Below are 22,608 nucleotides of genomic sequence, written 5' to 3'. Positions count from 1 at the left end.
CAATTACTGAATTTTACCGACAGTAACACAAGGTCTAAAATTAATGATAAAATAATATATTGAATCGTCCTTTACAAAAAAGTAAGATGTATGTAATCGAAATAACATAGTGGTTCTATATGAATTTTATATATAGTGTGTCCCAGAACTACTAATTGATCTTTGAAAAGATGAAAGAGGATAAAGCTTTGAGATGATAGTTCTTTTGTCTTAAAATATTTACTTCTTTCACCTCCTCAAAGGTCAATTATCAGTTTTACAGAGAACACTCTATATATAGTGTATAATGTATAATGACCAAAGACGTTCGTGCAAATGAGAACATTTTTTGTAGCTTCCAACACATTTTTAGCACAATGCAAATATTATCATAACTATTAAGACTGTTTACGAATAAAAACTTTGTGTCAAATTAGAATAATATAGGTTAGGGAAACAAGCGAACAAGGGCCACATCTGCAAACTGTTACAAAATATAACAAATGAGTTTGATTATAGAATGACGCAGTATTAAAAACGAAACAAAAAGAAAAGAAAAAACAAATGATATAGAAGCTGTAGCTCATATGTATATATATATATATATACAATATATATATAATATATATATAATATATATATATATATATATACATAACACACACATATAACAAACTATCGTAATATTATTCTTATAAGTGGAATTGTAATTGAAAATAAGTGTTAAATGAAGTCTGAGTAGTTCTAGGAAAAATATAGCGTATAAAAAGACTCGTGTAGAGCGTAAACTATACATAGTTTGTGCTTCCATATTATTACATATACACACACTTATGCATTATAGAAAATAAAAAGAAATAATGTTTCTTTACAGTAGATCGGGCTAATCATAAGCATTGTACAATAATCGGCACATTATCCAATACATATGAAACCAATACGACATGAACTAAAATGTGTTGATTATTTATCTACAGAAGCTTATAGCGTGACACATACAATATGTATTTTGCGATTACACTTTTTTGTGAACGCTTGCCATTGCGTAGATTAAAATAATAGTTGTAATAAATATACATCAAAAATAATCAATTTTTGAGAGAACCAATGATCGTTGAGTTAACACATCGGTCGGCATTAATGCACACTTAGTCGTTAGAAAATCAAAAATTGAATATTTTTTTAAACTACACTCGTACGTTCTCATCGATACAGAAGATTCATACAGATACAAGTATATACATACACACCCGCACGCACACACACACACACACACACACACACACACACACACACACACACACACACACCAAGAATATATAGAATTTCATTAGGAATTAGTGCCATTTCAAAAGTGCCAGTAATATAGACAATTAATTTAGCGTTATTATACAGCAGATAAATACCAAATGATTATTTATAGAATTGAACAATGATTTAACACTTGATTGGTAATACCATCTGTGACATAATAATAAACTGGTTGTATAAAACAAGAGTATTCATATAATTACTTGATCCCTATTATTCTATTATATTTTTAAAGTATTTTATCAAGTTGAGAGAAGATGTTGAGCAAGGTAAAAACAATGACGGTTATATACGCATCTAATAATTCATATGACACGATTACTCGTCGGATATATATCGTATTATAAATTATAAACAAAATAAATCATAAAAAAAATAAATTGCGATAATATATTTATAAATTTACATCACAGACGAATATATTTCTTATAGATTTAAATAATATAAGTAGTATCTATATCATTTCAAAACAAAATATTTTTGTTAAAGGATATTTCTATTATATTAGTTAAAAAATACTTGAAAAATGTTTAACAATGGAAAATTAGTTTGACCTCTCAATTTCCAAGACATAAATAAATATATAAAAAAATATGATTAAGTGCTCGAGGTATACTTATTTCCATATTACTTTCTTATCTAATCTATCTTATGCAATCGAAAAATAAAGAATATATATATATATATACAAATATTAAAATCATTTTTATAAAAAAAGATCGAATATAATAATTAACACAAATTTATCATACCAATTTTATAATAGTTCGAATGATTAATAAGAATTAATAAGATAGAAATGAAGAAGAATGACAAAATATTATCCTTTGGCGATGCCATTTTATTCGTATGAGCTCTTTTATTTGTAAATAACTACAGGTCATTGAACTAGAATGCTCTTTCTATTTTCAATCGGCCACATACTGATGACGCGTTAACGCTTCTCCTACTTACGATCCATTTAACGAAATACACGATTGTTCTATAAATGAATTGTAAATGAATATGTGCAATATAATGACTGGACTGCTTCGATTCCTTTTATTTTTCCATATTTTTTATTGTTCAATATTTTGATAATAATTAAGATCTCTTGGCAAAGTCAGAAGAGAGAATTTGTGAAAAAAAAGAAATACTCTTTAAGTTCGATGACTTCTATAAATGTGTAATGTGGGTAGATAACGTTTTAAAAATAGTTACGAGAGACTTATCTATAAAATGTTAATAAACAATAATGAAATGACTAATGACGAAATATCGCTTCATACATAAAAAATATCTGCAAAAATGACATAATGAACATAATATGCAAGTACACGCGATATTCAAAATTAACGATATACAATGCGACATAAAAATGTTTGAATAATAAAAATTTATTATTCAAATATTTCCACAAATTTTATGCTATTTAAACGTAAGTTATTGAGAGTAATATTACATTATAACATAAATTACAAGGACACACGAAATATTTGTTAAAACTGTTAAAAATGTTAAACTATTTACTCATGTAAATTATTTTGTAAGAACTTTTACATATACACAAGAATAATAAATCGTAATTTGATCAGTTATCTAAAAATCTGTTTCTTAGATAAGTTAAATTTTGAAAAGCTCATTATAAATCCTTAAAAGATTATTTCTAAGTTTTGATCATTATCTTTCGAAGAAGTTGTACTCCTCTCAAAAACAATCGCTGATTTCGATTGTCTCTATTATGTATTAATTTGCAAAAGGATCACACGACCTGTATTATTTCGTTCTATAGATACTTTTAATTTCCATTGCATGCGGATTTTCCTTCTTCCATTACATTTTCTATATATCAAGGAGAGGGTAAAAAGAAAAATAAAAACTGTTGTATAGCAGGCCAACGTTACATGCAAGGTCAGAGTTTAAACCATTGTGTTGCCCCTAACGATAGGTGTTTAATCGAAGGTATTCATCGCCGATCTCACCGGGTGGTACATGGTTATTATAAACGTGCCACTTTCGTGTTATTCTAGATATACAGGAAAAAGTTTTTCTCTTTTCTGAGGCATCAAATAACAAACGAGATTAAGAAAAGAGAGAGAGAGAGAGAGAGAGAGAGAGAGAGAGAAAGGAAGAGGTGAAGATAGAACCACAATTTATTCGTCATGTGATCGGAGTCTATCTTTATATATACACACACACACACACATACGCGCGCGCGTGCGCGATATATACATATTTATAATAAAGGATAAGATATCTGCAATATAATCCTACTATTTACGTCCATTACGCTTTCGCGTATATGTTTATCGCTGTAAGTATTTGTACATGCATTCATAAATCTTTCTTGTGTGTTCACATTTACATCGATAATACGAATATAATATCAAGAAAAAATGTATCTTGTAACTTGATTTATTACATCCTTAGGATATAATTGTAAAAATTATATGTATGATATGAAAGTTGAAATACGCTTCTTTTCTCTCTTAATAAATTATCTGTGAAACAATAATTATGAAATAATTCTGAAGTTTATAAATGAACCAGTAGAAGAAACAGATTATTTCTATCTCTCTCTCTCTCTCTCTCTCTCTCTCTCTCTCTCTCTCTCTCTCTCTCTCTCTCTCTCTTTTAAACAAAAAATTGTACTGATTATGGAAAACAAATGAGTTTTCCTTTCATTAACAAATGAACATTATGTTTAACATTTTAAATGAAAGATTTTTGAAATTAAACATTCTACAAGTATAAATCTCTATAGATTAGCTACAAGAGCTCGCTATAATTAGAGATCTTATCTAAGAGACCTATGACGTAATGCGATGCAATGTGAAGAATTATTACGACGTATAATTTTATATCATTTCAATAAAAACTATATGCAAAGTATAATCAAAACATAAAGAATATATATATATATAAATATACATATACGACTTACACATTTCTACAATATAAATGCATTTTGCAATATGTGTGTGCATGTGTCGCGAGTGCTCGCGTATGTATACATAGTATATATTTAATTTCTTTTTTATGCATTTAGTTACTTAGTTATTTCTTTAATATCTTCTTATGCATTTCCATTGTAAATATAATTGGCGCCTCGAAATACTTGATATACTTAATATTTAATCGATTTAGCACTTTCTGCGACTTTTCGATGCCATATAAAAACAAAAATATCTTTCGATTATTAATTAATTGTTTTATCTTGTACATGTTAGAATTGTAACAAATGTTCGTACGATAATTGAATCGATACTTGATATTGATTAAATTAAAATAAATTGTTTGATTCGGTTCCAACATTAAATACGACTAAAATTTTCTGAACACGTGGCATATTGCTTTTCATGTATATATATATATATGCATATATGACATGCACTTTGCTCATCGAACTATAAGTGCTAAAAGAGAAAGAGAGAGAGAGAGAGAGAGAGAGAGAGAGAGAGAGAGAGAGAGAGAGAGAGAAAGGCAAAAATGCAAAAAATACGGATACATACACGTATCGTTTCTTCTGTAATTATGACGAACATAAAAAGATTGTTTGTAGATTGCATATAATACGTTGAAATACTTCATGTACTTAATACTTCATCGATAGACACAATAATTTTGTATTAAAAGTTACATCTTTCGAAACATTCACAATTAACCGCGAATTTCGAGTCATTCGTTCTTTCAAGGACACACTTTCTTTTTATATTTTATTCTTAACTAATGATCAAGAGTGAAATGAAAAGTTTTCTACTAATGTATAAATAAAATGCAAGATATTGTAGTTCTTCTCTAAACTAGCATATCAGTTATTGATAGTGATTTTTAAACAGAAAAAAGTATGTAAAGCAGCGAACATTATGACTTATTTAACAACTGATTCGACGACTGGCGGAATAACAGGTCATGCATGTATCGTCTGAACGTCCTTCAAACGTTTCTATCGATTCTAAGAGGGTACGCGATCGTATATTACTGTGGACTTCTTTAAATCATGTCAGTCCGTCAGTAACCGTGAACGACGGGGTATTGTGTAATGTACACTGTGTAGTACTATTAATACTTAATTGTTTGAAGCATTATTTAGTGAGAGAAAAAAATATATATAAATAAGTATATATATACATAGATATATATATATATATATATATATATATATATATATATAAAACGGAGAACGCACAAGAGAGAGAGAGAGAGAGAAAGAGAGAGAGAGAGAAAGACTATTCAGATACAAAAGAAAATAAATTTCTCTTAATAATGTCAGATGACGACTGCAAAACATGGTGTCACTCGCGGCAAAATGCTGTCGTTCAGCCTCTTTTGACAGGTATTTAAGTAGTCTGTTTTCATGGATAACATGATAAATGATCATTCAAGACCGGTACTTACAAACTAACCTCAAAACTTTCTTCATATGGATCATATTTCAATTATGTTTATAGAATTAATCGAAATATTATTTCAGTAATCGTAATTAATTAAAAATTTTAACCTCTTTGTCGTCTACAATCATTTTTATGATCAATCCTTATTGCTATACGATTTATTAGTATGCTTCATATCTTTTCTCCTTTTTCTTTTTCTGATTAAGCCAGTACAATTTTTTTTATTATTAATATATACTATTACACAAAAAATATAATTAGAATTAATATATAACCATTACATATTAGCATATTTAGAAATAATTAAGATTTGCAAAAAAAATAGTTTGTTCATTTTCTCGTATTGCTTTTAGATTACATAAAAAAATTAATAGTTAAATAATTTTTTAGATTTATATCAGATTACAATGGCATATGCTTATTGGAAAAGCGGTAAAACCAATGATTATGCTGTATTTGATTTATTTTTTCGAAAGAACCCCTTTCAAGGAGAATTCACAATTTTTGCTGGTCTCGAAGAATGTATTAAATTTCTGGAGAGGTTTCAGTATTCAAACAGTGGTATAATAATAATTAATTTAATAAGAATTGATTCATTACAGTATATTCGATTGTAATTATTTACTTATAATTTTGTATTATAGATATCAAATATTTGAAATCTACAATGCCTGCTACGGTAGACCCGGAATTCTTTGATTATTTAAAAAATGTCAATGTAAATGACGTTACTATTTATGCAATGCAAGAAGGTTCTGTTACATTTCCAAGGTTATTATTAATAATTTAGAAAAATGATTTTTAAAATTTACAACTTATATAGAATATATTTTATTTCTTGAAATAATTATGAATAAGTTTAGAGATTTATTAATCTGATATATCTATTAAAGTACCAGATTCAGATACATGTATTAACATATATAGAATTCCATTGTTACGAGTTGAAGGACCATTAATAATAGTACAACTGTTGGAGACAACTTTATTAACATTGGTGAACTATGCAAGTTTGATGGCAACTAATGCAGCCAGATATCGGATGGTTGCTGGGAAAAATATTACATTGTTAGAGTTTGGCCTTCGTAGAGCTCAAGGTCCAGATGGAGGATTAAGTGCATCTAAATATAGCTACGTTGGTTCGTCATATTCTTAATGTAATCTTATGACTTAATACTGTTTTAAGAAACTAAATTTGTGATCATAAAGAATAAAATCAGTACACTATTTTATTTTGTAATTGTACTAGATAATCAGAATGGTTCAAAACAATGCCATAAAGAATAATTACATATCAGTATTATATATATTATAGGTGGATTTGATGGTACAAGTAATGTATTAGCTGGAAAGTTATTTAATATTCCAGTGAGTGGAACTCATGCACATGCATACATTACATCTTTTACAAGTATCGATGATTTACAAGCCAAAGTGAGTATATATTAAATTACATATTAGAATATTATTTATCCTAAATATATTTATATAAATGATACTAAAACCGCGACATTTTTGTCAAATATTTGCAGACTCTTGCTCATAAACAAACAGGAAAAGTTTATGATCTTTTAGAGTTGGCATCGAAGTATCGAGATGCTATTGCCGGTGATTTAGGAAGTATAGTGTCTGAAGCTTCTAGTGGAGAATTAGCTGCCTTAATCAGCTATGCTATAGCTTTTCCAGAGAGATTTACAGCTCTTGTAGACACATATGATGTTAAAAGGTATGTACTGTTATTTATTATTAAATTATTTTTTATTCTTTCTGTATTTTCTAAATATAATTTTTTATTTTTATCGAAGAGCTTTTCCTTTGTCTTTTTTCTTTTTAATATTCATAGACTTTTGGTAAATGATTTGATATCAAATGCTGATTTTCTTCGATAATTTTATTTTAATATCATTAATGTAAACATAATATAGTTTCCTACTAATATCAACAAATTATCAAAAAAATTTATTATAATTATTTTTATCATAAAAGTACAATACAAATTAATATTGCATTTATATACTAAATTTTAAAGAAAAATTAATGCACAAAAATATCTATATAAATTAATTGTAAATATTAGTAATAATTTTACAAGTAAACATGTGAAATATTTTAACTATGGATTACATGATTATATTGTCATGTTAATGTACATACTTATAATTTATGCACAATCATGCTACATATATAAAATATAATAAGTAATATTATTAACAATAATCAAGTTAAATCTCTCAGTCTGTCTTGTAATGCTAAGAATTTATCAGGAATTTTCTAAAAGAAATAACACACAGATTATACAATTTATATACAACATGGAATATATTTCTAAATGCTAATATACTCTTATTTAATAACGTGACCAGAAATATATACTGACTTTTGCAGTTATTTCCAATAAAAATTTTATATCTATTAAGAAAATATATATGTTCCTTAAGTAATAGATAATCAAGTCTGTGTATTGCTAAAATAAAAATTATAATAGGCATAGACTATAATATTTGTTGCTGGATAAGAAAAATGTATTTGTAGCATTGAAGCATCAGCCAAGCAAAAGACATTTATAACCAGCCTAAATGTAAAGAATAAGCTTCTAACTAAAGGATCCAATGCATATGCTCAAAATGGTGTGAGAAACAATACGCTTATATCAGAACCTACTTCGCATCACAAGAATGGCTTTTTAAGACGAGGCGAATTGGGTGAGCTCTATGTGAGGTACGATATACTCTCACTTGTCTGCTTTCTGATACACAATGATTTCATAATTGTATCAATGAAATATTAAACGTTTTTTTTTAATAATAAAAATTACAACGTTCATTAAGTTTAACTAAAGACTTCATTTCTGTAAAGCAGACAAATTGAAAAATGATAATTCTTCATTGCATCCTATTGCTTTCATAATATGATCATTATGAAGCAAGCTTAACATGTTTTAATCAATATAAAAGCTTTCTTTTCGTGAGATTTCATTATCATAATTTTGTGATCTTATATAGTGCCCTTCCCAATTCAGCCCCTTAAATCTTCCACTTCATTTTAAATAGCTGTAATGTATGTGCGTTTGCATGTGCAATTATATATAAGTCATAATTGGGTTAATTGTTCTTATCGATTATATTTACTCCATATTAATATGTTTTTCAACATACATGTGAATGTCTATCTTATTATTCTTCTGTGTATTAGGAGTGGCATTTTAAATTTCTGTGCTGTTGCACTTGCCTTAAATGATTTGGATTACAAAGCTATTGGAATAAGACTTGATAGCGGTGATTTGGCATATCTTAGTAATGCTGCTAGAGATATCTTTGAAAAACTTGCTGTTAAATATAATATACCATGGTTCGCACGATTGACAATCGTTGCATCGAATGATATTAATGAAGAAACAATTATAAGTTTGAATGAGCAGGTAAAACATGTAATGACAAAATTTTTTATATTTACTTTTTATAATGGCTATTTTTAAACCAGGCTTTTTTAGTTTATAAATTAAGTTAATAAATGTTTTCATAGAGTCACAAAATTGACTGTTTTGGAATTGGTACGCATCTTGTAACGTGTCAAAGACAACCAGCATTAGGTTGCGTATACAAGATGGTTGAAATCAATGGTCAACCAAGAATCAAGCTCAGTCAAGAAGTTGGTAAAATGAATATTCCTGGTAAAAAGAATGCATACAGATTATATGGTGCAGACGGATATGCATTAATTGACATATTACAAAGATCAACAGAGGAAGTACCGCAAATAAAACAGAAAGTTCTCTGTAGACATCCATTTCAAGAATCAAAAAGAGCTTATGTTATACCAACACGTGTAGAACCATTGCACAAAGTAAATATAATTTATATTAATATTCTATTTTTACATTATTAAAGTGTGTACTATTCTTAAATATGAGAATAGGTCTAAAATATTTACTTTCTATTTAAAGATATATTGGAAAAATGGTAAACTCTGCGAACCCTTACCGACGTTAACACAAATTAGAGATAGAGTACAGGAATCTCTTAAAACATTAAGAAATGATCATAAAAGAAATTTGAACCCTACACCATATAAGGTAAATTTGTAAAAACATAAAAATTTGTATATACTATACAGATATTACAAGCAATAAATTACTTTTTATATAATAATTTATAGGTGGCTGTTAGCGATGATTTGTATAATTTTATACACGATTTGTGGTTGCAAAATGCGCCTATTGGAGAACTGTCGTGAAGCTGTAGATGTTTACTGAGTCTTAAATTGTTGAAAAATGAACAATGTTGTCTATGATTCAAAAGTATGTAAAAATCAAGCAAATTTGTGTGTGCGATACACTCTAAGAAAAATTTTTAAAATATTAAAGATATATTTTGTACGATTAAAATCACTGATAGCTCTATGAAATATCATGCTACTTTGATAACATGTACAAATTCTTCGTATATATAACTAATATTCTATTTATATTATTTTAAATACACGCTTCAGTAAAATGCCTTGTTACAAATATTGCAACAATTTGTTACTTCGAGAATTTATGGACTCATAGAAATACACGTAATGTTAATCTGTTTTATTTTTTGAAGAGCAAGATATACATATATATACACATATAGGTACATATATACACACATATATATATATATATATATATATATATATATATTTTGTGTTTTATTTGTAATAAATGATTACTTATTAGTAGCGCGCATAAATATATTTATATTAATGTATAGTGAAAAACCTAATCATGTGATATAAATGTAAATATGGATTAGAAAATATTAAGCTTTTGGTAGCTAAATCAGATTAAATCTTGATAGTATTTTTTTCAGGAAATATTTCTTTACCTTCATAGTTTAATTCATACCTATCCATAAATGTATATATTAAAAATAAATTTCTATATGTCATGATCACTTCGAATGATTACTTACAATAGTTAATTTATAAAAATGTATATAACGTTTCCCAACACCTTTAAAGGAAGATTCAACAATAAAAACATTGATACTATAGAAAACAATAATGGGTAAATTTCAGTGTGTTTTTTCCAAAGAACAAGTATAGGACAAATCAGATGCTCTGAATGTTTTATATGGGCCCACAAGAAGTACGCTTTTTTCGAGAAAAAGAAGATAACTTCGAAACTATGATCGTCGTCGCATATAATTTTTTATCGGATATACCGATTTCGCAATAAATATACTGTATCTTGTAACCACTTGCCCGCCCAGCCTTCTCATTCATACATACACACACACAAATGTAATTTTGTTTATGATAATGTTTATTTTCAGTTTTAGTTATAATTCTTACCTAGAGTGGCGTTGCGATCACTTTCTGTTATAATGATAACAGAACGAAATAAAATTTTCAATCTATAACTTAATGCTTAGTTTATGGCACAGTTTATCCAGTTTATTCATATGTATGTACGGAAGTGGCAAGAGTGATATTAAGTTGTGTTGTTTGCTTATTAGTTACGTGTATGCACATAAGTCTCGTACTCTGGTTATTCGCACATCTGTCAATTGAAAATCATTTTTCAATCAAACATTTAAATAAACAAGATATTAATTTTTGGTAATTATTCGTATATACGTAAATATTATATCAATTACATTTATGCTCACATTAAGGAACATTTGTACCCACTACTTGTTATATTATACTTTACTGGCATATGTAAAAGTAAATCTTATTAATATATGATATTTTTATTAACAGATATACGTGTGTATATATATATATATATATATATATATATAATATATATATGTATATATATATATATATATATATATATATATATATATATAGAATAAAAATTATATAAAAAATGTAATTTTGTTTTAACTTGACATCGAAATGGATTTTCTGATAAAATGTATTACTTTCTTGAGTAAAAATTTATTTAACAAAAATATTTATACATTATTTTTACATGGGGATTCTTATATTATAAGATGAATAAAAATAAATTTATATTTTACAGCAACATAATGCGTCAATTAAAAGGTAAAACAAAAGAAACAAATAAGCAAAAGAAGGAACGCAAAAAGGAATTTCTTGAAAACAAGCAACGAATTTTTACAGTCGTTTTACCTACAATGGCTGCAATATTTGTAATGATAGCCGCATATGTTTATATTAAAACTCGGCCAAAAGTAATAGAATATTAATTTACATTACTTTTGTTATGTATTATTGAAAAAAAGATTTATGACTTTAAAATTGCAAGAAAAGTTCCTGGAATTTGTTTCTATATGCAAAACAGTTTAACTGTGATCATTATAAATCGAAAACCTAAAATACAAATGAAGAATATGATCTACTGCCTATATTATCAAAAAGATTTTATCATTAATATATGGTAGAATTATACATTATATATTGTATATTGATACCTTAGTTAAGAAAAAAATTATCAATTTGCTGAAAGTGATAAAATATTAATTAATACAATTATTGAATACAAGAGATTTTTTATCGAATGTATGCTGTTTTAAGTATTATGATACCATAATAAGACAGATATATCAAAATGCTTCTTTAATAAGTGTTTCATATCTTCGTTTCCTGTATTCTGCATTTTTACAATACACACACACACACACACACACACACACATATGTTTAGTACAGAGAATAGATTGGCCTATAACATGGTGTACAAATATTAAATGTAATATACTGAATTATTGTACATGTTTGCACCATGCTAATAGCTTGTATCAGAATATATCTTGTTGAAGCATACCATATCTTTGTGTGGGAAATTGCATAAGATTAAATAAATTGTATCTAATAATTAATCTTACGAATTATCAAATGCAATTTATAGACAATTATTTTGTAAAACATTTAAGAAATAAACATGGGTCCAATGTGGTAAAAATATATTTTTGATATTCATATAACACTTAGTCATATATTTATCCTTTTAAATCTATTTTATACTATAATATAAAATTTATTAAATATATAAAAAATATAATTCCGATACTTTTGTTTCATTTAAAAATACAAGTATTAATCGCGTGATTAATACAATATGTATTGCTTTATGGAGACTTTTAATTTTCAATTGTCAATATTGTTTAATAAAACATATTTTCTCAATTAAATAAATAATATAATTTTTATATGAGGAAAGTATTTTGTATTAAATTGAAATTCTGTTATGTGTGATAGCTTGCGATGTGCGCCAATGAAAAGTTGGCACGCACGAGATATGAAACGATCTATACAAACCACGTACGCAGCCGAAGTTAGATTTGATACATTCCGGTGTTTTTAATAGTGTAATAAGCTCTATTTAATTATTTAAAAATGATATTGCGATCGGAAATAGTACCATTGTTCTTCCAAGTATTGTTAATAAGTTTATTTTCCCTAGGATTTACTACAGGTATATTTTAAAATTGATACTTTTTTGTAATTCACAGGAATTGCAAATTTTAAGGTTATATTAATTATAGAAATACGTACTTGCTAATATATCGATTTGATTATTGAATATATACATTCAAAACATTGTATTGTAGCCAAAGGAACAAAATATGTAACATACGGATCTGTTCTTAAATTAATGAACGTTGACTTCAATCTCAGATTACATTCTCATGATATCAGATATGGAAGTGGCAGTGGGCAACAATCAGTGACAGGTATAGAAGTTAAAGAAGATGGTAATTCGTATTGGCTCGTAAAAGCAAAATATGGAAAGCAATATACTCGTGGGTAATGAATAACATTCATTAAAATTTTATGTTTAAAATAAGTTAATATTTTCAAAGTAGTAATAAAAAATGAACAACTTGTTTTTATACACTTTATCTATATATTTATCTAATTTAACTATAATAGGAAACCCATTAAATGTGGGGATATAATTAGACTAGAACATATCGCAACGAAAAAGAATTTACATTCTCACTTGGTTAATTCGCCATTAAGTGGTAAACAAGAAATATCTGCCTATGGGGATTACAGAGGAGAAGGTGATAGCGGAGATAATTGGCAAATAGTATGTCGAACTGATTTTTGGGAAAGGGATGATACTGTCAGGTTGAAGCATGTAGACACAAATGCGTATGTTTCTTACATTTGATTTTTCCTTTCTGTTAATATCTTTCATATTTCCAGTTATTAATATATATTTTTTAATGGCTATTCAAATAATTTCCAAATACAGGTATTTATCCATTAGCGGTAGATCATACACCCATTTGGTTGGTCAGATGGAAGTAATTGGAGATTATTCTCCTGATAGTCGACATGTAGAATGGAAAACTATGGAGGGCTTATTCGTTCATCCAGCTGATTTCAAAGCACATCATTATGAACATACAGAGTTATAAATTTTCTTCATGTAGAAATAATTTTTTTTAAATAAATTAAGTGATCTACGTGTAATATATGCGTTAATAGATAATACGAAGTTCTTATAGAATATGATATAGATATGATCCATCGTCTTAATAATGTACAAAATTTGCCGCAAAAAGATTAGAAGAAAAAATAAATATAAGACAAATATCTAAAATTCAACTATAAACACAACTATGAACATTGATACTAATTTTAATATAGTTTGATGAGTTAAGACAAAAACTACATATTATTCATTTCATATTTTCATTTGCGTTTAACAAAATAAAATTTCAAGTTTGTTTTTAAGCGTAAAGATTTATTGCGAAGGTTAATACTTGCACGATTTATGTTACATTCTTTATGTTTCTTTTTGTGCTTCTCTCTCAAGCAAACATCCTTTTTTCTTTATTTTTCCCTAGGTTATCAAACTATCAACGTATTATATTTTTTGTAAGCCCCTTTTATTTCAAATAAAAACATGCAAATATTATTTTTTACAAATTCGAACCATTTATTGGAAATATTCCTAATTCTAATGCTAAGATATTGTGTTTATTATTTGTTAATACAATACCATTTCTTTTGTTACTTTCAAGGTGTATACATAAATTACGTATACATAATGTACATAAATTCTGATATTTACAATTTAATGTTATTTTAAATATTTCAATCTAATAAAGTTAACCTGAATTATATAAGATTATACATTTAAATTTATCATTTTAATGATTATATAATCTTTCCTTTAATTATTCTAACATTAATTACTATAGAAAAAAATTATTAAATTAGTATAGAATCAATTGATATATAATTTAATCGTATGTAATAATATAAATCGAAATAATCATTTTATCATGCCTTTATTTAGTTCGATGTTATAAGAGATATTTATTAAAAATGTATTTATCAAGATAGAAAAACACTTTTCACGATAATCATTTATCGAAGTCTTATTTCTTAGGATTTACTTAAAAAGAATGATTTCTTTTCTATTGCACAAGTAGACATAATATATTTCACAGAAATATTTTCCTTTATTATTCGTATTTATATCTGGCCTACGTTACGATTTACGCTTTCATAAAAGTACATTTTTAATACACATAACGTAATTTTCGGTATATAGTAATATTACAGTAATATATTATATAAATATTAATGATCATTAATAGTTACTTCCGGTTTTTTTATGTCACATGTTTTAATTGTCTCATAATTGAAGGACATATTCGAGCGATGTGCAATAGAAAAACGTGAATAAAATAAATTTTTAAAAAAGGTAAATGTATAATATATAGCTATCATATTTGGCACAATACTTTTATTATTTTTCGAATTATTTAATCTAGTGTATTAATATGCGTTATACTTTAAATATAAAGGATGACATAATATTAGCATCTAGTAATGTTAGAACAATTCTCGTGTTATTTTATTAAACACTGAATGGTTTCTTTTTTTATAGATATTTTTATATATAAAATAGATGAATAAATATTTTTTACATAAGAAAAATATATTTTATAATTATATATAAATATACATATATATAGCGGTGTATAAGTAGGACTACAGATAGTCATCTGTTAACGATTCTGCTGATAGAGATAAATTTAAGAAAATAACATTAAAATGGCCATCAAAGAGAGTGAAATTTCTAATTTGGATGAATTGATAAAAAATTTTAAGATATTATGTTTGGTAAGAAAAGAACGGAATATTGACACTATATCATCGCAACAATCTGTTGCATCTTACTCGGAACTCAAACAGGAACCTGCCAATTGTAAAACGAATGATGATTCTAATCTATATATACCTAATGATGTATATAAGGAGATTAATGCATTTTTGAAGTGGCCAATGAATGATGTTCTTGAAGTGCGTAAGAAAAACAACGTTATTAACCATTTTAAAACTACATATACAATTGAATTGCTTAACATAGAAAAACAAATATTTACCATTTCTAAAACAGCAAAAATTATAATTATAAAAAGTTTTGAATTTTCATGCATATGTAAAGATTCCCAAACGAGATATTGTTTTTTTTGCAAAAAAAAAGTATCTGATAATTTACAAATGTTTTATGAACATATACATACTTTTAAACATATACAAAATCTTAAAAAAATAATATTGCACCATAATTGCTTCGATATAGCATTAAAGTATATGGAAGAAACTAATAATTACTGGGAATGTTATAAGTGTGAAAAGTTATTATTAAAATATCATGAGAATATGAAACTACATAATAAAACGGATAAGAAAATATTTTTAGATTGCTGTGAACAATCCAAAAGTCAATGTAACCATCTTTTGAAAGAATTTGACAACTATTGGTATAATATTCATCAGTATGCTTGTATACCTTGTAAGAAACAATTTAAATTCAAATTAAGTTTTTTATACCATATTGATAATTTACATAAAAATGCAAAAAATATTGTATATGATTTTTGCTTACCATGTGCATTATTATGGATTTCAAATGGAAAGGAATATTGTTCTTCATTTTCAATACATTGTAGGAATGAAATGCATCAATTTTTGATAAATAGCCTAGATTTTGTAATTGGAGAATTACCTTCACGTGCAAAAGAATTACTTGAACACGTAGAAGAGACTGCAGAAAACTTATTCAAATTATCAGAAATTGCATTAAAATCTGACTTAATAGAAAAAAACTTTTTAAATCCATTAAAATCTTTATTAAATACTGAATTCCCTAGATTAAAAATGTATCCATTTGGATCAAGAATAGCAGGCTTAGGCTTTGCAAGTAGTGATGTAGATATATTTATTGACTGTGGTAAATGTTTTTTTTCTTTTTTTTTCTTATGAGAAAATATGTGATATAGCCATTTAAAAACCAAAAATGTTTATTACAGAAGGGATTGCGTATGAATGCAACAACTACTATAAATTATCATCTATAACAAATTATATGGATATTATCAAAAAATGTTTACAGGAAGACAAAGATATATGGGATGTGCGAGAAATATTGAAAAAGACTAGAGTACCTATTATAAAATTAAGACATAGACAAACTGGATTACAATGTGATCTTTCCTTTTCCAATGGCTTATCAGTTGAAAATACTAAATTAATTAAGTAAGTTTCTTATGGTATATCGCTTAGTTAAAAGCTTATTCATTTTCTTATATAATCTTCTAATTTTCTTAGATCCATTAATAAAGCATGTCCACAAGGTAGAAAATTAATTTTATTTGTTAAAAAGTGGCTATCTCGCTGTAGTTTACCCGGTTATCATTGTATTACGAATTATGCTCTTGCTTGGCTTGTTATATTTTATTTACAAATTGAGAAGTTTTTACCAAGCATTGATACTTTAATAAAGCGGAAAAATAAATCAAAACTTATCTCTGGTAAGATAATATAATGATGTTACGTAATTTACGAATATAAATTTTCTTTATACCATATGTAGATAAATGACTATGATTGGTGTCTTGTTTTAAAGTCTAACCTTTTTTGTAGGTTGGGAAACTGGAGTCGACCATGACATTCAAGATATAGTTGTAAACAAATCTTTTGATCAACTACTAAGAGAATTTTTTACCTTTTATGGACATTTTAATTATAGAGATTATGTTATTTGTCCATTAATTGCTGATACAGTAGAGAAAATATATTTTATAGATATTTTTAAATTACCGAAAGCAATGAATCTTTACATAGAATATATTCAAAAATCAGCCATTAATACAAGCTTTCGTATTGATTCTTCAATATGTTTACAAGATCCATTTGACTTATCACATAATTTAACAAAAGCTGTAGAACCTCTTACGTTAAGAGCTTTCAAAAAATATTGCAAACTGAGTGCAAATATTCTAAATAACATGATGTAATTATAATGTGAAATATAAAAATATACATCATAATAAATAATTCACATTATAACACTAAACAATTTTTATCGATTGTTTTATAAGCTAAATTATAGTCTTAAAAAACATAAAGAAAATAATATTATAATAGTCATATAGCTTTGATAAATTACTCTACATGCGTATTTACAACAATGTTAGTTAATAATGATTGTTAATGTTAACATATATTTTCTATATTTGTAAAATGTTTTATTACACGAATAAAGAATATTTTCTTATATGTCATATATTTTTATAAAAAGAAAAAAAAAACGTAGGCACACAGATGATTTCCTGAAACGTCTATTCCAAGAAAACAACAAAGAACATACATAGGTATGTATCGTCATTATAATAATAGATTATTAGGTGAATTTTTTAACATTTTATATATCGTTGCTGTGAAGATAAATAATTAATCTCTGTTTTAATATTGAAATCTCTTTTATTTTTAGTTATAAAATGCATATAAAAATATAATATATTTTTCATAGTTAACTTTTCTATTATAAAAGTGTATGTTTTAATTAACATGTAATACCTTATGAAAAATAGTAAATAATATTTGAACTTGTGTGAAGATATTGTTATTCCAATATTTTATTAAAAGTAATCAACCATTCGTATCATAAAAAAAAAAAAAAAAAAAAAATGAATAGATAAGTCATTATTATATAATGCATAATATAAGTGATTAAAATAAATCTATTAATGTTTCTGCACTTTTGCTACAGAATATTCTGAAATTATTTAAGGTACTTTTTTCTACCATTACAGTAAGATTATCAGATAAATTAAATGGATCCTGTACGCACATAGGCGTTAGACAAAATAATTTTGGATTTTTTGCATTTCTAACATATTGAACATAAGGAGCCATATCATTAGGTAGTAAAGATAGATCTGTAAATATTTTCCTTTCTATTGGCTTCCCTAGTAATGGACAAATTATGTGGCGCCTGTAATCAAATTCTGCATAGAATATAAAAAATCCTGAAAGGAGTTTTACGAAAGGAAATTTAAAAGTTTTTCTAGCACTAAATTCATACGATACTCCTGTTTGCCAGCCTATAAGAAATAAATAAATAAAAATATAACATTGAAAAATAAGTAACAATAAATAAATGAAAAAATTAACTACTAAGAATTACTTATTATCACACAGAAAAGCTTACCATCTATTAATTTTGACTTATTATTTTCTTGAATGAGTTCGGTAATACTTGGCAATATAAACATTATTTGTAAATAGAAAATAATACACCAGGTTAATGCATAATTACTTATACAAGGAAATCCTGATATACCACAAAATGACAACCACTTTTTTAAAATCAAGATTAATTTACGGCATGGTAAGTAAGTCTCATTGAAATGTCTATAATGAAAATATGGACATATTAAATTTATATTATGGTATATAAAAGATAGAACCTTTTATATATCATAATATAAAGGGCGATAAACCCTATAAGGTTTTTATCCTACAATTTCTTTTTCTTACTTGATTAAATTTGTACTTTCCACGTCAAGACCATTTTTAAAAGAGATTGTGCAATGTAATTTCATTGGTATATACCATACTTTCATGATGGCTATTCTATCATCCAATATAATCTCATTTACATGCCAAACTGATGGCTTTGATAAGAGGATACTATTAATTGTTTTAACTGTGGCTTTAAGCTGTTTACTACATACATCTTTTCCATTATATGTATTCACTATATAAATTAAATTCTTTATTGATTATTTTTTTTCTTTTTTTTTTCCTTTAATTAAATTATTTTTTAAAAATAAAAAAAATTATTCATTGATCACTAAGTTTTATTAAATAATGAAATAATAATTTAAAATAAACTCACAGCAATCAAGAAATATATTGATATCACTATCTGGAAGACCTGAACCACAAATTCGAGATCCATATGCATAAGCTTCCACTTTATTAAAAGCTGATATTGTATCGGTTTTCAAGCATGTCAATATTTTGTTTTCTTTTGCTTTTTCTGCGATAAGAGAAAACTTTAATAATTCTTCGGTATTTTCCTCAAATGACATCAAAAATCTTTCTACTTCGGATGGAAATTTATTTGTAACATAGGTTCCACAAGAAATCATATATTGATGTTTTGGTGTTTTACTGTGGTCAGAATAAGATAAATTATAAGTGTACCATAAAAGTGAACACGGAACACACGAATGGTAATTGGCATTGCCTGAATTAAAATGTATTTCTTTTTCATTCATATGTTTGGCAAAACATATCTCTGAAGAAAATTCTATTGAACAAATATCACAATAATACTTGGTAGTATAATACCAATTACATTTTATAAATGTCAAAATGTCATTATAAAATTTTAAACATGCTTTCTTCCATTCACGATAATATGATGCATGATCTTCCAACTCAATATGCTCATATAATGATTCATTAATATTCCTTATTTTAGTATTACATAGTATACAAGTTAAAAATTCGTCAATACCATTTTTAATGTCTCCACTAACAACATCAAATATAATAAACTCTTTGTGAACTTTTTTAGTATTTATGTTAATTAAATGTATAAGATGTTCTTTAGAAAAAATGTGATCATAATACACTTGAAAATTGTTAGATATATCTTTTTGACAAAGTAAACAATAGATGTTATTTTCTTTAAATATAGATAAATACACGCTTGATTTAATTTCTTTTGCCGTAGAAAAAATACATTCTGTATCGAAGCTAGATTTATTATCTTGTAAAGTGCAATTTTTTAATTTATTCACGATTTTTGTTTCATTAGATGCTATACTCCGTGAAGATTCAGAATTTTTATTCTTCTTTTTCTTCGTATATTCCTTAAAGTGTGTAGTTAAATGGGATTTTACTTGTGTATCATTTGTCATATCAACTTTACATAACGTGCAATACAATTTATCAAAAAATATTTCTACTTTGAGTGCTTCAATCATCCATTTTAAATGATCAGGAATATTTAATAATAGATTACACTGAATATCATTTGAAAGATTTCTATTTGAATAATTACGTTTACTTGTAAAATGTACAATTGCTTCAGATGATGCAATTTTGATTTTATTTACTGGTGTTTTATCTTTTTTTTCAAATATATCTCTTAAAAGTACATGTCGTCTTAAATGGCTATTTATAGAGCCTTTATTATTCATAGTAACATTACATATATTGCAATATAAACTATCCGTGAAAACATAAATGTTATCAGCTTGTATTATCCAATTTAACTCTTCGGGTATTTCGAAGATACAATTTTTAATTGGAACTGTTTTCTTAAGTGGAATTAAATTCTTAATATTAAATGTTAATTTTTGTTGATTGTGATAATCGCCCTTGATATGTTGATCAAGATTTTTAATACCACCTGATATTTTTGTTTCACATATGAAACAATAAAAGAGTTTAGTTTCTAAGTATACTAAGGAATTAGATACAAAGCTTTCATATTTGTTTAATATTTTTGGATTCTTTAAAAATTCATCATTTACATTGTTAATGGAAGACATGAAATTGATATGGCATTCATTGTTCATATGAACGAAAGCATCGTTCCAAGTGAATGGTTGATGTATAACTGTACACAAAGAACAATAAAGTTGATTTTCATGAATTATTAAAAAATTGTCAAAATACCATTTGTATTTATCCTTAGGTTCGTACCAAGGAGTTAATTTGTGCATTTCTACGTGATGTTTTACCAATTTCCAACTACCTGTTACTTGACAAATCTTACATTTTATTGTAACACTTTTTGCCACTTGAAAATATTTTATAAATATTTCGGATGCTTTAATGTGACTTTTCGTGTTAACATGTTTTAACATTAAATCCTTTTTAGAGATAATTTCATTGCAAATGCAACAAAAGTATTCATTAGGTTTATCTTTTTGGATAATTCCTTCAAGATCGAAATGTACGGTTGCATATTTATTTTCAGATTGTGCCATTTTACGGACATACGTAGCCTTTGTATAATCAAGCTGTGAAAATGTAGAAATAAAAGAGAATTAAAATATGCCATCTTAGTTGAAAATATCATCTGCATCTTTTTATTATTTAATTGAGAAAAAGGCGAGATTATTTAATTTAAATGTAAAATTATTTTTCAATTACCTGTTGATTAAGATTAATAATTTTATGTTGTAATATGACAAATAATAATCACTTTTGCCTCTCCAATCGTTTCTTAAGACACGCACTTTTTCTCTCTCGTTAATCACATTATTACATTTACGGGTAATTCTTGAAATTACTTGGAATATCATGAAAGATTACCAACCTTATACGTAAATAAAAATTTAGTTGCATCACGTGACAGATGGTTAAAATGGTAGCAGGAATCTTTTGAAAGTTATTGGTAATCATTATTATAATACTCAAACGTGGCAGTCGATAAAAATAAATATTAATATATTATTGTTTTTATGTCAAGATCCTAAAGATTTTTCTTATTGTACATTTTTCGTGTTTATATGATTTATGTTTAAATTGAAAACCGTTCGAAATAGAAATATTTATATACTGCCATTACTTACATTGTTTTAATTTGAAAAAATAATTTATGCACTTCATTCTTGAATGAATCCTAACTTAATGTGCATTTTGTAAGGATAAAGTATCTAAACGACATA

The 22,608-nt window shown here is 26.1% G+C and overlaps 5 protein-coding genes across 13 annotated transcripts; 4 read left to right on the top strand and 1 right to left on the bottom strand.

The window, feature by feature from the left end:
- The first annotated feature begins 5,156 nt into the window (after positions 1–5,156).
- On the top strand, positions 5,157–10,304 carry LOC124954547 (nicotinate phosphoribosyltransferase). 5 transcript variants are annotated; one of them, XM_047507660.1, is made up of 11 exons: positions 5,157–5,605; positions 6,054–6,224; positions 6,308–6,434; positions 6,591–6,802; positions 6,979–7,097; positions 7,196–7,389; positions 8,196–8,381; positions 8,856–9,090; positions 9,186–9,506; positions 9,607–9,735; positions 9,819–10,304. In XM_047507660.1, the coding sequence occupies exons 1-11, from the start codon at positions 5,536–5,538 to the stop codon at positions 9,894–9,896; spliced, it is 1,842 nt and encodes a 613-aa protein (XP_047363616.1). In that variant the 5' UTR covers positions 5,157–5,535; the 3' UTR covers positions 9,897–10,304. The 5 variants fall into 5 exon arrangements, with proteins under 5 accessions (XP_047363616.1, XP_047363618.1, XP_047363617.1 ...); XM_047507661.1 differs by having other exon boundaries at positions 5,159–5,605; positions 8,856–9,081; XM_047507662.1 differs by lacking the exon at positions 8,196–8,381 and having other exon boundaries at positions 5,158–5,605.
- Positions 10,305–10,466: 162 nt separating this feature from the next.
- LOC124954554 (single-pass membrane and coiled-coil domain-containing protein 4 homolog) lies at positions 10,467–12,565 on the top strand. The gene is made up of 2 exons (XM_047507675.1): positions 10,467–11,249; positions 11,662–12,565. Exons 1-2 carry the CDS (start codon positions 11,155–11,157, stop codon positions 11,846–11,848), a joined length of 282 nt encoding a protein of 93 aa, XP_047363631.1. The 5' UTR covers positions 10,467–11,154; the 3' UTR covers positions 11,849–12,565.
- A 325-nt stretch (positions 12,566–12,890) lies between these two features.
- On the top strand, positions 12,891–14,354 carry LOC124954552 (stromal cell-derived factor 2). Its single transcript, XM_047507673.1, has 4 exons — positions 12,891–13,076; positions 13,213–13,408; positions 13,535–13,759; positions 13,863–14,354. The coding sequence occupies exons 1-4, from the start codon at positions 12,998–13,000 to the stop codon at positions 14,026–14,028; spliced, it is 666 nt and encodes a 221-aa protein (XP_047363629.1). The 5' UTR covers positions 12,891–12,997; the 3' UTR covers positions 14,029–14,354.
- Positions 14,355–14,890: 536 nt separating this feature from the next.
- LOC124954545 (terminal uridylyltransferase Tailor-like) lies at positions 14,891–18,353 on the top strand. 2 transcript variants are annotated; one of them, XM_047507658.1, is made up of 5 exons: positions 14,891–15,326; positions 15,513–16,862; positions 16,942–17,167; positions 17,240–17,442; positions 17,555–18,353. In XM_047507658.1, exons 2-5 carry the CDS (start codon positions 15,680–15,682, stop codon positions 17,926–17,928), a joined length of 1,986 nt encoding a protein of 661 aa, XP_047363614.1. In that variant the 5' UTR covers positions 14,891–15,326; positions 15,513–15,679; the 3' UTR covers positions 17,929–18,353. The 2 variants fall into 2 exon arrangements, with proteins under 2 accessions (XP_047363614.1, XP_047363615.1); XM_047507659.1 differs by having other exon boundaries at positions 14,906–15,326; positions 15,513–15,928; positions 17,025–17,167; positions 17,555–18,342.
- A 42-nt stretch (positions 18,354–18,395) lies between these two features.
- LOC124954542 (terminal uridylyltransferase Tailor-like) lies at positions 18,396–22,593 on the bottom strand. Of its 4 annotated transcripts, XM_047507649.1 has the most exons (6): positions 22,091–22,564; positions 21,611–21,957; positions 19,815–20,092; positions 19,454–19,673; positions 19,125–19,327; positions 18,405–19,017 (listed from the first exon to the last, which is right to left on the bottom strand). In XM_047507649.1, exons 2-6 carry the CDS (start codon positions 21,922–21,924, stop codon positions 18,644–18,646), a joined length of 1,389 nt encoding a protein of 462 aa, XP_047363605.1. In that variant the 5' UTR covers positions 21,925–21,957; positions 22,091–22,564; the 3' UTR covers positions 18,405–18,643. The 4 variants fall into 4 exon arrangements, with proteins under 4 accessions (XP_047363603.1, XP_047363602.1, XP_047363605.1 ...); XM_047507647.1 differs by lacking the exon at positions 22,091–22,564 and having other exon boundaries at positions 18,396–19,017; positions 19,815–21,551; positions 21,638–21,776; XM_047507646.1 differs by having other exon boundaries at positions 18,397–19,017; positions 19,815–21,957; positions 22,091–22,586.
- Between the last annotated feature and the right edge of the window lie 15 nt (positions 22,594–22,608).

The sequence above is a fragment of the Vespa velutina genome, chromosome 15 (assembly GCF_912470025.1).
Source record: "Vespa velutina chromosome 15, iVesVel2.1, whole genome shotgun sequence".
Classification (NCBI taxonomy): Eukaryota; Metazoa; Arthropoda; class Insecta; order Hymenoptera; family Vespidae; genus Vespa; species Vespa velutina.
This window is presented reverse-complemented; position numbering and strand designations above follow the sequence as displayed.

Bases quoted from the DNA above. Each gene is read 5' to 3' on its own strand.
- LOC124954552 (XM_047507673.1), top strand. From the start codon at position 12,998: ATGATATTGCGATCGGAAATAGTACCATTGTTCTTCCAAGTATTGTTA. The intron at 13,077-13,212 runs GTATATTTTAAA...ATTGTATTGTAG, and splicing joins TTCCCTAGGATTTACTACAG to CCAAAGGAACAAAATATGTA. The intron at 13,760-13,862 runs GTATGTTTCTTA...TTCCAAATACAG, and splicing joins AAGCATGTAGACACAAATGC to GTATTTATCCATTAGCGGTA.
- LOC124954554 (XM_047507675.1), top strand. From the start codon at position 11,155: ATGCACATAAGTCTCGTACTCTGGTTATTCGCACATCTGTCAATTGAA. The intron at 11,250-11,661 runs GTAATTATTCGT...TATATTTTACAG, and splicing joins AAACAAGATATTAATTTTTG to CAACATAATGCGTCAATTAA.
- LOC124954547 (XM_047507660.1), top strand. From the start codon at position 5,536: ATGTCAGATGACGACTGCAAAACATGGTGTCACTCGCGGCAAAATGCT. The intron at 7,098-7,195 runs GTGAGTATATAT...AAATATTTGCAG, and splicing joins TCGATGATTTACAAGCCAAA to ACTCTTGCTCATAAACAAAC. The intron at 8,382-8,855 runs GTACGATATACT...TCTGTGTATTAG, and splicing joins TTGGGTGAGCTCTATGTGAG to GAGTGGCATTTTAAATTTCT.
- LOC124954545 (XM_047507658.1), top strand. From the start codon at position 15,680: ATGGCCATCAAAGAGAGTGAAATTTCTAATTTGGATGAATTGATAAAA. The intron at 16,863-16,941 runs GTAAATGTTTTT...TGTTTATTACAG, and splicing joins AGATATATTTATTGACTGTG to AAGGGATTGCGTATGAATGC. The intron at 17,168-17,239 runs GTAAGTTTCTTA...TAATTTTCTTAG, and splicing joins GAAAATACTAAATTAATTAA to ATCCATTAATAAAGCATGTC.
- LOC124954542 (XM_047507646.1), bottom strand. From the start codon at position 21,924: ATGGCACAATCTGAAAATAAATATGCAACCGTACATTTCGATCTTGAA. The intron at 19,674-19,814 runs GTGAGTTTATTT...TAATTTATATAG, and splicing joins CAATATATTTCTTGATTGCT to TGAATACATATAATGGAAAA. The intron at 19,328-19,453 runs GTAAGAAAAAGA...TTTTCATTATAG, and splicing joins GAAAGTACAAATTTAATCAA to ACATTTCAATGAGACTTACT.